The sequence below is a fragment of the Pseudorca crassidens genome, chromosome 21 (genome assembly GCF_039906515.1).
Source record: "Pseudorca crassidens isolate mPseCra1 chromosome 21, mPseCra1.hap1, whole genome shotgun sequence".
NCBI classification, from domain to species: Eukaryota; Metazoa; Chordata; class Mammalia; order Artiodactyla; family Delphinidae; genus Pseudorca; species Pseudorca crassidens.
Window position 1 is genome coordinate 24,314,617 of NC_090316.1, and position 16,718 is coordinate 24,331,334.

Here is a 16,718-nt window from a genome sequence, read left to right on the forward strand (position 1 = left end):
CGGGGGCCAGTTTTACAGGGCCAGAAGTGCTAGCATCCAGCTCAGAGGCTCCATCTTCCCAGGAACCCCATGGGTGTACCCGTGATACAGATACCATCACTTAAGTGCCAGTAAGACTCGGAGCAAAACAGAAGCAAGTGTTTGCTCACCACCTGTATCTGGGCTGCCTTCAAACTGAAAGGAAGAAAACAAGAAAGAGCAAATTGGGCAGATTGATCCTATTGTGTTGAGGGTTAGTATTTGAGGAAAAGAGACCCAGATCCACTGCAAAAACAATAACGTTAGAAAACTTGGAGCATGTCTGCCCCACGTTCTCCCAGCGACAGAGGTGGCATCACCATCCACTGATTCCTGCAGCCCACTAATGCAAGGAGGAAAGGAAAGGCCCCAAGGAGACCCCAACCAGGGATGATAGGCACAGTCAACTCTGTGCTGTTGCATCAGTACTGACTTCCCATGGAATCTCATCTACGTGGAAATTCACATACATCAATTTTCAACATTGCACTCCTGAAGTTTATGACTTTATTCTTGACTTATTCACAAGTACAGTCTGTGCTTATTTGGCCAAGTAACCAAAGGAAAAAAAAAAAAGGAATGTACGTACTTTCCAGTTTGGAAAGGAATGTGTACTTTGTGCACGTTAGTCTTATCATGTTTGCTCACTTTCAGGCTTTTGCTCAGGAACCATAAAATGCATTTAAATAAAGTAAAAAGGAAATTGAATTCCATCAATCAATACACTAAAACACAGCCAAAATTAGATGTCATAAGGTTATACCATTTCATCACTTATAATTAATATTGTCTGTGCAGGCCTCTTCTGAGAAAATATTTATGTTATGTTTCACTTCCTACAAAGAAATTCATCTTCTGGCTTCCCCATAAATTGAAAAATTACATAGTGAGTTAGGAAAAAAGAGAAAATTATTGTAGTCCCATTGGCTAATTTTAAAGTGAAATTTATCATAGAAAAATATTCTTCCATCTAAATAGTCAGAAAATGAATTGATTTTGAAGCATTCTATTTTTCTTGATGAAAAAGTCTGACTTTAGAGGAACTATAGTTTTAGGTCATGTAATCACTATTTTGCTGAAATCAAAATTCATATTAAACTAATATTTAAATCAGGAGTAATTAATATGTCTGATGTGTACTTTTTCCTTTTTCACTAGAAATGCTCATTTCTCAGATCACAAGAAAGTTTTTCTTATGCTTCCTTCTTACATGTGTTAAATAGGGTCTTTTGATTCACTCAAGGAATTATAATATTTAGCAATGAGAGACACAGGAATTGTGTGGGAAGCCAGGAAGCTGGAATACAGATGAAAAACTGAAAGATTCTAGGGACTAGACTAGGTGTGGTAGGCAGAACTCTATGATGGCCGCAAAGATTCCCACTCCCTGGTGCACACACCCTGTAAAACCCCCTCCTCTTGAATGTGGAGAGAACTGTGAGTATGGTAAGATAGTCACTCCTTGATTACATTGCTACATAAGACACCTAAGCAAAAGACTGGAGTGAGGTCCCCATGTTGGCCTTGAAGAAGCAAACTACCATGTGTGGAGAGGGCCATGCAGCAGGGAATGACAGGCAGCCTCTGGGAGCTGAGAGCCTCAGTCCTACAACCACAGGAACTGAATTCTGCCAACAATCAATGGGCTTGGAAGAAGACCCTGAGCCTCATCTGACCACAGCCCTGACTGACACCTTGATTTCAGCCTGTGAGAGCCTGAGCACAGGACCCAGCTAAGTTGTGCCTGAACTCCTGATCCACAGAAATTGTGGTATAATAAATTTATATGTCTTAAGCTTCTGAGTTTGTGGTCACCTGTTATTCAGCAATAGAAAATTAATGAACTGGGTTACCTTCTTGCCCCTCAGGGATATACATGTGACAATGCTACCAATCTGTGTGTGATAAACAGCCCACATCCTTGCTTCTCTGCCTATGTGTCTTCTCTATTTATGCTCCCACTCATAAGTGAATGTCTTTCTCTGTCTCGTAGAAGCTGGGCAGACAAAACAATAGATGTCCTCAAAATGCCTTACCTTACTGAAGCACCTTTGTAATGTCAACTAATCCTTACAACAACCCTTTGAGGTGAGTACCATTTTATTTTTTTTAATTTTTGGCCAGGCCGAGCGTCTTTCAGAATCTTAGTTCCCTGACCAGGGATTGAACCCGGGCCCTCAGCAGTGAAAGCAAGGAGTCTTAACCACTGGACGGCCAGGGAAGTCCGAGTACCATTATTATTCTCATTTTTGTAAGAAATCGAGGCGTTAGGTGACTTAAGTGGGGAACCAGCCTCAAACCCAAGACGTCCTGCATTATGTCTTTTGCTCCTCTTCTGCGCTGCTACTAACTTAAAATAACAGGAGAGTCTCATGGAGGCCACACAGATAGTGAAAACTCTACCCAGGAGAGTACTGATAACATATATTGCATTCTTTCCTCTTGAGACAAACCAAGGACAAGCCACTATGGAGCCATCATTCAGCTTCTCTAATTTTGCTGCTCTTGCTTCCCCAATAGTGCCTGAGTCAGGAAGACCTAGGTATAAACATTTGTTGGCTCTACGACCATGGGCGAATTAGTTACCTCTGTGAGCTTTGGCTTTCTCAGCTGCAAAATGAAGCTATAGCAAGACTTACTCTGTAGTGTTTCCATGTAGAAGCTCAGGAAATGGTAGTTGTTGCTGTTGGTGGTGGTTATTCATCAAGGGCAACTGCCACGTCTGACTCCTCTATGGCTTAACAACAATTAAGCAACCTCTAAGTACGGCTCACGTGAGTAAGTTCTGTGGATGTCCGTACTAGCTGGTGTTCCCATGAAAGAAAGAATTGGCTCTTTTTTATTTGGGAAATAATTTCTCAAGAATTTAAGAGCAGTCAGAAGTCCCTGTAGAGGTATACTAGGAATAGATTTGTTCAAGGCACAGGGCAATCCTACTTTTGGAACTCTCTGAGTGGGCCAGATCATCACCATCAGAAAATTTCCAGAAGGTCCAACATCATATGTAAACTATCAACCTGTAGAATTAAGGTTAAGATAAGGGCTTCCCTGGTGGCGCAGTGGTTGAGAGTCCGCCTGCCGATGCAGGGGACACGGGTTCATGCCCCGGTCCAGGAAGATCCCACATGCCAAAGAGTGGCTGGGCCCGTGAGCCGTGGCCGCTGAGCCTGTGCGTCCGGAGCTTGTGCTCCGCAACGGGAGAGGCCACAACAGTGAGAGACCCGCGTACCGCAAAAAAAAAAAAAAAAAAAAAAAAAGGTTAAGATAAGAGCATGGGCTTCAGAGTGGCATCTACCTGGATTCAAATCTTGCCTCTGCCACTTATTCTCTGGGCTTGCCTCAGTAAGTAGTTAACTTCTCTGTGTCTTGGATTCCTCATAAATAAAAGGAGGATATTAAATGTTTTCTTCATGGTGTTACGGAGAGTATTAAATGAGTTAGTATGTATCTGTAGGGTTTAGAACAGTGCCTGGATGTGGTAAACTATCAGTAAACTTTAATGTTTGTAAATTCAACCAAAATTGATTGAGTTTCTACTACATACCAGGCACTGTGCCGAGCACTGTGAATACAAATGACAAGAAAGGAAGAAGAAAAAATTTAATATTTATTGAGTTCTTATGAATAAATCACTCTGATAGGTGTTTCACATACATTATCCTAATTAGTTTTTAATTAGTAACCTTATTAGGTGGATATTATTTGCCCTGTTTTTTAAGTGAGGAACACAGGTAAGGAGAGATTAACCATGTTTCTTAAGGTCACAGAGTTTGTAAGTGGTAAAACAGGGATTCGAAGCCTAGACTAGGTTCAGTCCTGCTTTTGCTACAGATAAGACATAATCCCTGTCCTTGAAGAATATATATATACAAAGTAGAGTATTTACCTAGAGGAATGAGGAATTCCTTGGGGTGTCAGAGAAATGACGTTTGAAAGATGAATAAGGTTTCTCCAGAAGAAGAAGGGCATTTGGGGGGTGGAAGGGGAAAGGAGTAAAATATCCACAGATTGAGAGGCACAAAAACACGTCTGAAGTATTGGAGGACCAGCAAAGAAAATGACCAAGGATGCTGTCTCTGTGAATGGGAACTTGGGTGACAGTCATCCCACACAGCGTGTTGCTACTTGCAGTGATCCAGGAAATCATCCCTGCTTACAACATCAGCAGTTTCTAACTTTAAGTGCTAAACTGCTCTGCGTCACTGCCTCTTCCCAGCAGCCCAAACATAGGCCTACTCACACCTAAGCTGTGCGCATCTTTAAGGTATTTCTGCTGTCCTCCTTGGCTGCTGGCCCCCACCCCAATTCATGTTACAGCATTTACTCCTCTCATTGTGTCTCGATGGTTCTGCAACAGCTTCTAGAGCTGCTTCATCAGTTCCATCTGTGTGAGAACATATATTTTCCAAAGATTTTTCAGCCCTGACTCCATTCCAGGCAAAATGAACCTTCTGCATTGTTACTAGGCTATTTCCTACAGACCTCTCTTAGAGCCATCATTATGCTGTAATGACTGTCTATGTGCCTCTTTTCCCTCATGTGAATTCCTTAGAGCAAGCAACAGGTCTGCTCATCTCCAATGTCTAGTCCAGTGCCTAACACATAAACATTTGATAAATAAATGAACAAATGCATAAATGAATGATAACACAAAGGCCCTTGCCAGACACTTAAGAACCTCCATCTGATGGAACCACTCATCCTATCCAATATCCCCTTCCAGTAACCTTAACAAGACAAATTTTAGGCTGTACTTCTTGTTACTCAGTCTTTCCCCTACCACTCTAACCATTATCCAAGCTCCCCACTGCCTCTTCCTTTACCTTCAATCATACAAGATGCTTTTTTCCACCTACATAGTTTTGCTAATCTTTACCAGCCTGCAAAGCCAAATCCTCTCTTCTCTGCCAACTAAGATCAAACATTTTCCTCACGATGTGCAAAACATTCAGGTATCCTTCCCTGTTTCCCATCCCTGAGATTGTTTTTCAGAATTTTCTTTAACTTTTGAATCCTCTAACACTCATTCAACCCATTTATCACCCTGAAGTTATTTTATACAAGCGTATTTGTTTTCTCAAAGCCAGGGAGTGTCATTTCTTGCCACATTTTTTTCTGTCATTACCCAATGCTAGACATATAGAAGTTTTTTAAATAAATGAATAAGCGAGAAGCTGGTAGATTCAGAATGGCTACTTAATGGCTAATCTAACACAATACTATCCAAAAATATTTCTAGTAGGAATAATAAATCATTATTTCTATTAACATTAGGTATGATATATGGACAGGGAATTTTATGAGGAACCAGGCTAATTCTCCTCTGCTACGAGAACTGAAATATAACTGACCTTTGCCACGTGTATTTTCAGGTGATGTGATGCAACATACCTAGATTCAAGACTACGCAGTTGTTCCATGGTTGGATCTTGCTGGTTGGAGGACTCGACGTCTGCTCCTTTAGCAAACAGGCTCCAGAGCCTGTAGATTTGATCCGCACTCCTGGGTCCAGCTCACAACGTACGTGTACTTCAGCCCTCACTCTGATGCCTGAAGCTCTGGCAGACAGCCACACCGTTTCCACCCAAATCTCATCTGGAATGAGCAGCCCCATCTTCTTTGCCAGAATAGGCTTTAGCCCTAAACCAAGTTAGGGCAGCTGTTTGCCAAGCTCAGAGATGACGCTTGATTCTAACGATCAATATGGAGCCGAGCCACTGAGGAGAAAATGACAGAATGGAAAATAATGATGTTCAATTTCCAGAGTGAGTGCCATAATGTATTTTTAAAGGATCTATCTAGTTGACTCCGGCCTGTAGGGCTTCAATAAAACTTATCTTCCTTTATATTCTTTTTACTTTTGTGGAAAGAATGTAAACAATATTTACAAAAGCTTCTTTTAACAAAATTAAGTTGAAAATCTTGGAATTAAGGAAATTTTAAACAGTTTTAACATAAATAGAAGGAAGATGGAAAGAAAACAGAAAGGAAACGAATGCTTTACAATTCTCCTTTCTCAATTATTCATTGGTTCCCTCTAAATGTCTAAAACTTCAAAACATCAAAATGTAAACTGATTATCTGGCCCAGAATGGTCAAATCTCGCTCTCAGGTTGCTTTAACCCGGGATAAAAAGAAGGTCACAATCAATGGCAGAGGACCACAACCTGGCTCTGGCCCCACGATTGTGTAGTAATGCCAATTTGCCTGTTCTTCCCAGGAGTAGTAGCTCACATATACTCCACGATGCCATCTTTCATGGTCTAGTTCCTAGAACCATTTACACCAAAAATGACAGCCTCTGCTCCCGTAACATGATGAAGTCAAAATCGCCAGTGCCCAGAGAAGCTGCCATCACTCCTGCCTATGCCCACTGAAGTCACTGATCCCCATAACATTTCCAAGGAAAGTGGACAATAAGGCTGCACCAAGTCTGCAATGTGCTTCCTCCCAGAGGCAATGATATTGCTGCTAACGTCTACTTATGTTCCTGGGCCACCAATCCCCAGCAGCTGGCCATGCCCAGTGCTGAGGGTGCTACTGGCTAAGGAAGTTGACCTCCGAAGCTACCAGTTTGGTGGCACTAGTGTAACTGGCAGTATGTGTGCTTAAATCACGTCGATATTTTCATGAAACCACTCTTTCTCGTTCTTATAACTTCTTGCCTTAGGGCTTTGAAACACAGTAATGTGGCTGATCTGGAATGATAACGTTGGGTACAACACCCCTGCCCTTTTAAACCACTCTACGGACTTGCACCAACCTCTGAGTATTTATCAACCTCTTATTCTCTCTTCCCCTGGGATCAGATTCTTCAGAAGGGGTTACTCATGCAACTACTCTTCATTTAAAAATCCACTTAGTACCCGGTCAGCTCACAAGTCCTTAACATATGCCCAGATAATCTTGAATTCCAGCACCTGCCTGCTGCAAATATGTATTTTCTTTTATTGAGAGTATTTACGTCAAAGACAATAAGAAATGGTCTTATCTTTGTTTATACCAAGTGGTGGACAAACCTAGAAGTTCAAAACTTAAGTTGCTATCAGCTCAATTTTGAGTACTTGGTAGTTTTGTTTTTCTTTGTTTCCTTTTGTTGTGTCTCTAGAAGTAACCTCATGACCTTCTTTAAATAAGTGAAAATCTGTGTCCTAATTCTAAGAGAACCCCTCAAAACGTTAACAGGAGATGGTAGAATACTTAATATCAAGAAAAGAAGTTCCAAGTTCCTGACAATTCATTTAAAACTGCAGTAATCAACTGAATTTGCATTTCATAACTGGATATCACAATGTAAGGATCTTAAGACTCCCTTTGACAGCTCTGTGATAAAGAGAGCTTTTCTAACTTGAGGACCCCAGTGAAAGACCGAGAATGCCCTGGTTGCTACTGCTCTGACCTCCCCATCACAGCTGGATGACCAGGAAATATGAAAGCTCCCAGACAGACTAATTCTGTGTCATCTATTGTAAACTGCTTTGTAAAATGTAATCAGACGTGCCTGCAATTCTAGGAATGCCTGCTAAGCCTCCTACCAGCCTCTCAAGTCAATCACCATCCCATCCACCTTCAAAAAATATTTAGCTAAAAGGATATATTGCTTCCAATGAGGCCCTGTGTTATTTAAAAGTACATTGTAAAACTGGGGCTGGGGGTGTGCTACATTTAAGCCATGAAAGAGTGAGAGAGAAAACAGGGCATTTTCCTAGGACAAAGGAGCATGTCTCCACTAAATAGATGAACATGTAGCATATGAATGGCAGGCAGTCTTTCAGTAGTTTCTCTGTGAAACCCACAGATGCAACTTATTCATTTTCATGTTGGCTTCTTTTAAGTGCCATGATGCCAGGTAAATGTACAATTCATTATTTATGTTTCACTTGCAGACTAGCATAATGTTCAAAGTATTTCACTGATATTTTTAGGCAGCACACTATCTTAAGAAATACATAATCAACTAACATTTTTCAATTTTTGACACATCTCAAAATAGCTTTTAAATCATTTCATGGTTTCATTTTCAGGACGTTTGTAATCCGTGGTAGGTCAATTTGCTAGTTGGAGAATGGAACTTAAGGAAATACAAATCAAAGGATTCAGCTGTCATACTAGCAAGCTGGCTTCAACTCATGTCATGCCCTCAGACCACAGCCACGAGCCCAGCCAACCAACTAAAGTATGCAGGACCCTAGTTATAGGGAAATCAGATGAGAACGTACGTACAGAACAGCAAAAACTCATAACTGTTGGTAGAAAATTCCCCAAAGCCCCTGACTTCTTGAAAGGAATTCATTTCTGCACCTAAAGAAATGCATAATTTGTATCTACACCTTTCAATTTTCTGAGAATATAGATGGCCCCAAGAATATTGCTACCTTTTACTCTCCTGAGAACAGAAAACATAAACCAGTTTCATGTGCTGATTAACTTTCAGGCAATCAGCTCCAAGAAGATAATAGCACTCCTTAACTGTAGGGATTCAGAAAACCTTCAAAGAAGACTACAAGCTCCAGCTGAGTATCACAGTGGAGAGTTTATCAAAAGCATGAAAGAACTCCAGTTGCCTCGCTGACCATCTTTTGTTAGCTGACTAATTTACAAGTGAATTATAGATCCAGTCTCTTCGAAGATTCAAGTTAACATTTTTGTGTGGTAAGAACACCTAATATGAGACCTACCCCCTTAGCAAAATTTTAAGTGTACAGTACAGTACGGCTAGCTACAGGCACAGTGTTGTACAGCAGATCTAGAACTTATTCACCTTGCATAACTGAAATTTTATACCCACTGAACAGCAGTTCCTCATTTCCTTCTCCCCTCAGACCCCTGTTTCTGAGTTTCTATGAGTTTGACTATTTTAGATACCTCATCTAAGTGACATTATGCAGTATGTGTCCTTTTGTGACTGGCTCATTTCACTTAACATAATGTCCTCCAAGTTCATCCAGGTTGTCACATATGGCAGGATTTCCTTATTTTTCAAGGCTGAATAATATTCTACTGTATGTATATACCACATTTTCTTTATCCATTCATCTGTCAATGGACATTTAGGTTGTTTCCATATCTCGGCTATTGTGAATAATGCTGCAGTAATCATGGAAGTTCAGCTATCTCTGTAAGATCCGGATTTCAATTAATTGGGGTATATACCCAGAAGTCGGATTGCTGGATCACATGCTAATTCTATTTAAAAATTTTTGAGGAACCACCATCCTATTTTCCATAGTGGCTGCAGCATTTTCCATTCCCACCAACAGTGTTCAAGGGTTCCAATTTCTCCACATTCTCTCCAACGCTTGTTATCTTTTGTTTTTTTGGTAACAGCCAACTATTTGATAGTAAGTCAACTTCTGATAGTAAGTTATAAAGATTTAGAGGGTTTCTTATGTTCTCTCTGTTATTTAAAAAAGGTGAAGTAGGAACACTAACTGTGCTATTGGAGCTGTGTATTCAACAAACATTTATTGAGCACTTATGTTGTGTCAGACATTATATCAGGCACAGGAAATGGAAAGTGAGTAAGACTGACCTCACCCTTAAAAAGCTTAACGTCTTTAGACCCCTGCATTGCAATAGTATGAAGTATGATGTGTATGTGGAACTCAGTGGCTTTATCTCTCCCAGAGAGGACACTAATAAGTGACTGCAGTATGGTTTGTTATGTGCTAAGCTAGGGGAATGCACATGGGCCTATGCACAGAAACCATACTGGAGACTGGGGGTGGAGGGTGGCCAGGGAATACCGCTCAGAGAAAGTAACACTGGAGCTGCGATTTGAAGGCTCTGTGGAGCAGGCTACATGAGTCATGAAGATGGAAAGCAAAATATCACCTGCGTCATGATGAAGCTGATTAGAGTCAGAGATTTGGTTTGTAGTCAAGTGAGCCTGTTGACACTCTCTGCCCCCCACCCCATCCCACCCCATTCTGGGCACTGCCCGTGCTCCAGGGGGAATTTGGGGTCTGCAGAACAGGACTACTACCTCACACTGGAGAGCAGAGGGAAGAAAAGGCACAGAACCCCCCATCCTTAGAGTAACTCCACCCAATTAAGAAATGTGGACCAATGGCTTTCAAATACCAGTTAGGAAACAGGAAGAGGAAGGGGTGGGGTGATAAGCCAAGTAGAGAATCTCTCCAAGTGAAAATAAGAAGGGTAGAAACTAAATGCTCCTCTCTACCACTGCCATCATTTCTCACTTAGATTACTGTATTAGTGTCTTAACTAGTCTCCCTCCTTTCACTATAATCCATGCTCCACACAGTAGCTCAAATAATATTTTTTATTGTGGTAAAATACACATAATGCTATGTGTCACATAATGAATTGTGTCCCCCCAGAATTTATACGTTGAAACTCTAACCCCCAATGTGGCTGTATGTGGAGTGAGGGGGTAATTAAGGTTAAATGAAGTCATAAGAGTGGGAACCTAATCTGATAGGATTAGCGTCCTTATAAGAGGAAACACCAGAGAGCAGCCTGTTCACCCTCTCTCCAAGCGCAGGGCATAAAGGCCACGCGAGCTCACAGTAGCAAGGCAGCCATCTGCAACTCAAGGGGAGAGCACCAGACATCAACCCTGTTGGAACCTTGATTTTAAATTTCCCAGCCTCCAGAATCATGAGAAAATGAATTTCTGTTGTTTAAACCACCCAGTCTGTGGTATTCTGATAGGGCAGCCCAAGCTAACACACACAGCATAAAACTTAACACTTTAACCATTTTAAAGTATGCAATTCAGTGGCATTAAGTGCATTCTCAATGTTGTACAACCATCACCACTGTCTACTTCCAGAATCTTTTCATCACCCCCAAAAGGAAATCCTGCACCCATCAAATAGTTGCTCCCCATTTCCCACACTCTCCAGCCCCAGCAATAACTAATCTGCTTTCTGTCTCCAGGGACTTGCCGATTCTGAATATTCATATCCATGGAATCAAACAACATGTGGGGAGCGCTCATTATTCAGGGTGGCTGAGGGCAGGAGGGGACGACAACACTCAGGTCTGAGCCTTGAATAACAATCCCGGGGGAGCTCTTCACCAGAACAGAGGGGAGAGGAAGGGAAAGAAGCAAAAGGTTCGGATTTTGGTAAAGTCGAGCCTGAGTTTCTCTGAGGGAAAAAGTTAACAGACATTTCAATATTTCAATATATGGATCTTGCATCCAGTAAAAAAAAAAAAAAGGACTGGGGGAGACAGGCTTTAATTTTTAAGTAAAAAAGCCATGGGTTTTCATGAAGCCACCCAGTGAAATTCCAGAACACGGGATGAGCCTGGGAATCATTGAAATTTAAGAGGCAATTATCAAAGAGGCCTTTGAAGGTACTAAGGGCCTTCCAGTGATGTATGTCAGAAAAAATCCGGAAGATTCTGGTATGACAGGGTCCGGACGCCTCGGCCCAGAGCCTTTGCTGAGTTTGGTTTTAATTTGTACCTCGAGCATCCAATTCTATGTCTAAAACTTAGTGAGTTCATTATTCTAGGGGAGCAGCAAACGTATGTTCTCTGCAGATGCCTTTCCAGTAGAGAGAAGGCTTTCCTCCAACCGCTACCACTTGCCAGGACTTGGAACCTAAAATGCTCATTTCCTTCCCAGTGTCACCAGAAAACTGGGAAAAACAGGGCAGAAGTACTAATTTTCCTCCACTCCTAAATGTGTCTCCCACACAAGAGGAGGCTGAGCCCAGTATTCTAGAACAGGAATAAGATTTTCCAGATAATATAAACACGGACTCTATAAAGTAATTACTCATTAGTTATTATCTCCATTTTTCATCTTACGTTTTAAAGAATTTAAAAAAAGAAAACGAGGGCCCACTAAGATGACTATATATGGGACCAAGTGCTCTCTTGACTAAACTGATATACTAAGTACAGAACACACACATTTTATTTATTAGGCTATCAGCCATAGAGCCCAGCAGTGAAGCAGGTGGAAACGCTCAGGGACATGGCCAAGGCGTCTGTGATAGATTAAATTTTAGCATTAGTGCTTCGCTTTAAACCTTCTGAGTGACTAAACCCAGGCCAGGCATCCAGCCATCTAAATCTAGAGCTCCCTGTACGTTTCCCCTGGGTTTCCACACACTCCGTTCTCATCTGAAATGTTTTTATAGTGATGATAAACCGACTCCAAACAGAAAAGCCGTAAAACACATGGTCTCTGTTACCGAAGAATGGGTTCCAATGTGTTTCTATTATAACTATGCATCCTGGCTCTTCTGATCGCTTGCAAATGTTGTGAAAAATGTGAAGGTACATCTAGATAGAATCTGAGGGCAATTAACCCTACCAAGTAAAATACCATTCGACTGAAGATTAGGTCTTTGATTTTCCAAGACACGTTTAGGCAGGAATTTCTAGGATCCTGATAACAGCAATAACAGGCTGCAGTGAGTGAGGGCAACTCCAACTTTCTGAGGAGCCCTTTTCCACTGGGATTTGTGACGCCACCTTGGTCCCCATGGAAAATGACCTGCTGGCTCTTCGAAGACCTCAAACTATGGCACCAAACAGTCTGTAGAGGTTGTTAGAAGTGCTCTGGGGTCAATAAACCTTAGCAAATGTGCACTGAGGCAACATGAAATAGCAGAAGAATCAGGAAGTGGCAGAAAGGGGCAGATCTAGGTTTGAATCCAGCTCTGCCACTTACCAGGTATAAGATCTCGGGCACATTCCTTATCCTCTCACAGGCCCTGTATCCTAGGAAGGTAATATCTATTCTGCAGGATTGTCTTAAGAATTAGAAATAACTAGCCTGTTAAATGCTTAGCACAATGCCTGACACCCCATAGTAGTTCTCCTGATCAAGATCACTTTAGCAGAATCAGAAACAGGTAAGTAGTCCACAAAGAAAGAAGCATCTTTCTCAACCTGCCAGTGACAGGAAGCAACCTGCCTTTACTCAGCTTGAAGTTCACCCAGAAGACAATCTAGTAAGGACAGAAATGCCCCAGATAAGCTGCTTCAATGGGAAAACATATTAAAATCTCCCCTACTCTGACCAACTCTCCCTCTCTCTCTCTCTCTCTCTCTCTCTGACCCTGCAATTTGCAAAGGCACTAGCACCAAAATGGCAGCCATCAGCAGTAACAGAGGAGACACCCCTATTTGCTGCACATTCTACAAGGCCTCAGTTTATGTTTCCAGCATACTGATGAGTCCCTTGATTGTTATTAGTTAATTCAGTAAAAACGGTGGGAAAAAGTGACACTTCAGAGGGGAATACCAAATGAACTTGAGCTGAACCGTCGCATTGTCCCAAGGAGTGTGACGACGTGGGAATGAAACAATATAGGCTCCTGACAGCACTGAGGGCAGACACAAAGCATGGAATTCAGTGTGGCTAATTCCCCAGAAGGCATTTCACAAGAGTCCAAATCCTCCAAAGCATGAAAATCACACAGGCTCTTACCAAAGAGGAAGTTGGGCACAATGCATGGAAGGGCTTGGGAGCTCTGGCTGGCTGCCCGGGCCCCTGGAAAAGTTGGTTTGTGCAGCCAGACCAGCAAGGACATGCAAATACAGCAACAGCAAGGTAGAGTTGGGGAAGCTGCAACCGTAAACAACGGGCATAACAGCGACTGTCAATGAAGGTGCTTCTTGGCAGGACAATTGTAGAAGGAAGAATTGAGAAGGAGGAATGAGCTTCCCCCACCCAACCAACTCCAATCAAGACCAAAACCTGTTTCAACCTATCTGTAATTACTGACCACCTCCTCAGGGCCCAGCACTGGATGGTAGTTCTGGTAAATTCCAAAGAAATAAGACCCCTTACCTGGAGGAGCCTATTGTCTGGTTGGAAACGCAAAAACAGCTCTCATGAAAAAGTCATCCTTGTAAGATTATGTGCCTCTCAAAATACTGGAGAACAGCTAAATTCAAACTTGAGATATATTGACAAGAAATAAGAGTTAAGTAGAGAAAAAGTGTGATGTAGATACTGGTGGCCAATCGAGTCTTCCCAGAAAATGTGGAAAGAGAGTGGGATGCGATAGACAAAAGAGAACATTCCAGAAAGGATGAACCACACATATAAAGACACAGTATAAGAAATTATAATCCTATGTGTTGATTTGAATTACTTTTTCTTAATGTGTGGTCTACAGACCACCCACAACGGATTTTGGCCCCAGCAACTGAATTCAGATCTCTGGAGAGTGGAGCCCAGCAATCTGCATCTCTAATAAGCGCCTAGGCTCTCCTAATGCACATCAAAATTCAGAACCACCGGCTAAGGGATCTCAGACTTAAACAAACACATACTCCTCCTGTAAAGACAGAAAGGAAGGGAAGTAGGGAAGGAAGAAGAGATGAAGGTAGGAAGGGAGGGAGGGAGAAAAACATTTTTAACTATAGAAAAGAGCTTGGGAAGGGGAGTCAGAGCCCACCATGCAGGCGCGACAGTGACTGTGTGTGATCAGGAGACCGAGTCTGAACAGCATCCATGGCTTGCGTCAAATGATAAAAGGCCTTCGTTAACAGACTTTGGCTCTGTCCTAGGGGCAGGGAAGTGCTATTGTAGGTTCCTATCCAAGAGAAAGACAGGATTTCAATTTGGCAGTAGACCATGAGGTAGAAAGAGAAGGAGAGATTTTTTTAGCAAGAAGGCAGTCTCAGAACACTTGCCACTGTCAGAAGGTGAAGCCACTGAGTGCCTGAAAGAGGCAGGGAGAATTTTAGATGAAGAGAACTAGGTAGTCTATTTTATTGCTAACACACCTCAATTTAGGGGAAGTCCATCCACCCTCAGAAGAAAAGGGTCTGTCCTCTTCAAGACCTCTACTTCCACCTCTCGTGTCAAAGCTGCTTCCTCCACATTCCACATGGTTCTCCAGCATCTACTTTTCTCTGACTTCAGCAAATACTGCTAAGCTTCCCATCTTTTAAAAAAAAAGTTCTTTCTCTTGACCTGCACCACCCCCCCGCTGACCATCCTCCGTCTCCCCTTTCCTTTCATTATCAAATTCCTTAAAAAGATAGTCCATCTTCACCTGTCCTCCCACTGTTCTTCAAACCACAGCAGTCTGCTTCTGTCCTCACCATTTTTAAATTTTTTTTTCGTTTTTATTTTATATTGGAGTATAATTGATTAACAGTGCTGTGTTATAGCTTCAGGTGTAGAGCAAAGTGATTCACTGTTCTCAGACCTAGAACGCCTCAATTACCAAATCTAATAGGCACTCTGACAACTTTGATTTCACCTCCCAATAATATTTGCCTTCTCTCCTTGAATTCTTCTCCTCATTTGTCTTCCATGCCACCACGTTCACAGCTTCTTTTAAACACTTTGTAAGAGGAAGAGCATCTTCTTCTCCTGTGATCCTCCTATTCTCCTGCCCGTTAAATGCCCCTGTTTCTGCTGTTCCTCAGAGCGTGATCATTAATCATCTTCTTTTGTTGCCTTGATCATCTAATCCCCTTGGGTGATTTCATCCTGTTACTATTGCTATGTCACAAATTATTTTAAAATTTAGAAGCTTAAAGCAACCATTTTATTATGTTCACAGATTGTGCAGGCCAACAGCTTGGAAAGGGTACTTTCCAAGGACTTTCCAAGTCCTCCAACAGCTTGGAGGACTCTCCTCAGCTGACGATGTCTGAAGCCTGAGCTGAGGGGACTTGGAAGCTTGAGTGACTTAAGGGCTGGGGACTGGAAGGAGGAATCTTTACTCACATGCCTGGGGTCTGGTTTGGGGCTACGAATAGTAGTACTGACATGTGACCTCTCCATGCACTTGGGCTTCCTTACAGCATGGAACCTCAGACCTCTTACATGGCAGCTGAGGGCTTCAGGCACAAGTATTACAATCAACAAGGCAGCAGTGAGATCACCCTTTCTGACCTAGCCTCAGAAGTCACACAATGTCACTTCAACCACATTTTACTGGTAACATGAGTCACATACAACTACCCAAGTTCAAGAGGAGGGAACATCAACTCCATCTCTCAAAACGAGGAATGTCAAAGAAACTGCAACCAATTTTTTTTAAAAAAAACCTCTAGCACTCATAGATACAGATTCTACTATAGTTCCAAACTATTCAAGTTGAGATCTCTAGATTAATATATCTAATTGCTCTAAACTTATATCTCCAATGGCTTACTACACTACTACCACTAATAATGGCAAAGGATTATACACACATAGCATGTGCCAGACGCAGTTCTGAGAACTTTGTACTTATTAACTCATATAAGCCTCACAATAACTCTAGGAGGCAAGTACTATTATTATCATCATTTTAACAAAAATGTTAATCTTGCCTAAGCTCACATAACAAGTACAATGGAACTAAGACACCACTCAGGCAGTCTGGCTCCAAAGTGTAGTCTGATAACCAGTACACTAAACAGCACACATACTCTACAGGTATTTCAAACCCAGCATGACAAAAACTGTGCTTCAATCCACCACTCCCTCATTAAACCAAAAATGCCTTTCTGTCCTTCTTATATATTTTCTCCTTGTTAATAATTCCACCATTCATGTAACATGCAACGAAGTCTGGGAGCCATTGCCTAGCCTCTCCCTAATCCCCCATGTGAGAACTGTCCCCAGACTGTGTCAATGAACCTACTTAAGGTCCTCATAGCTGCCACACTTCTTTATCCCCGCTACCCAAATCGACGTCTTCTCCTGGATTATTGCCGTTAAGTTTTAACTGGATTCCTTGCTTCCTATCTCCTGCAAT

At 42.0% G+C, this 16,718-nt stretch overlaps 1 protein-coding gene across 1 annotated transcript in view; it reads right to left on the reverse strand.

The window, feature by feature from the left end:
* Positions 1-5,402: 5,402 nt before the first annotated feature.
* CFAP96 (cilia and flagella associated protein 96) overlaps positions 5,403-16,718 on the reverse strand; it is a 93,884-nt gene continuing 82,568 nt past the window's right edge. The window contains exon 7 of the mRNA XM_067721672.1: positions 5,403-5,735. Coding sequence (XP_067577773.1) covers positions 5,691-5,735 — 45 coding nt within the window. The 3' untranslated portion in view covers positions 5,403-5,690. The remainder of the gene's footprint in view (positions 5,736-16,718) is intronic.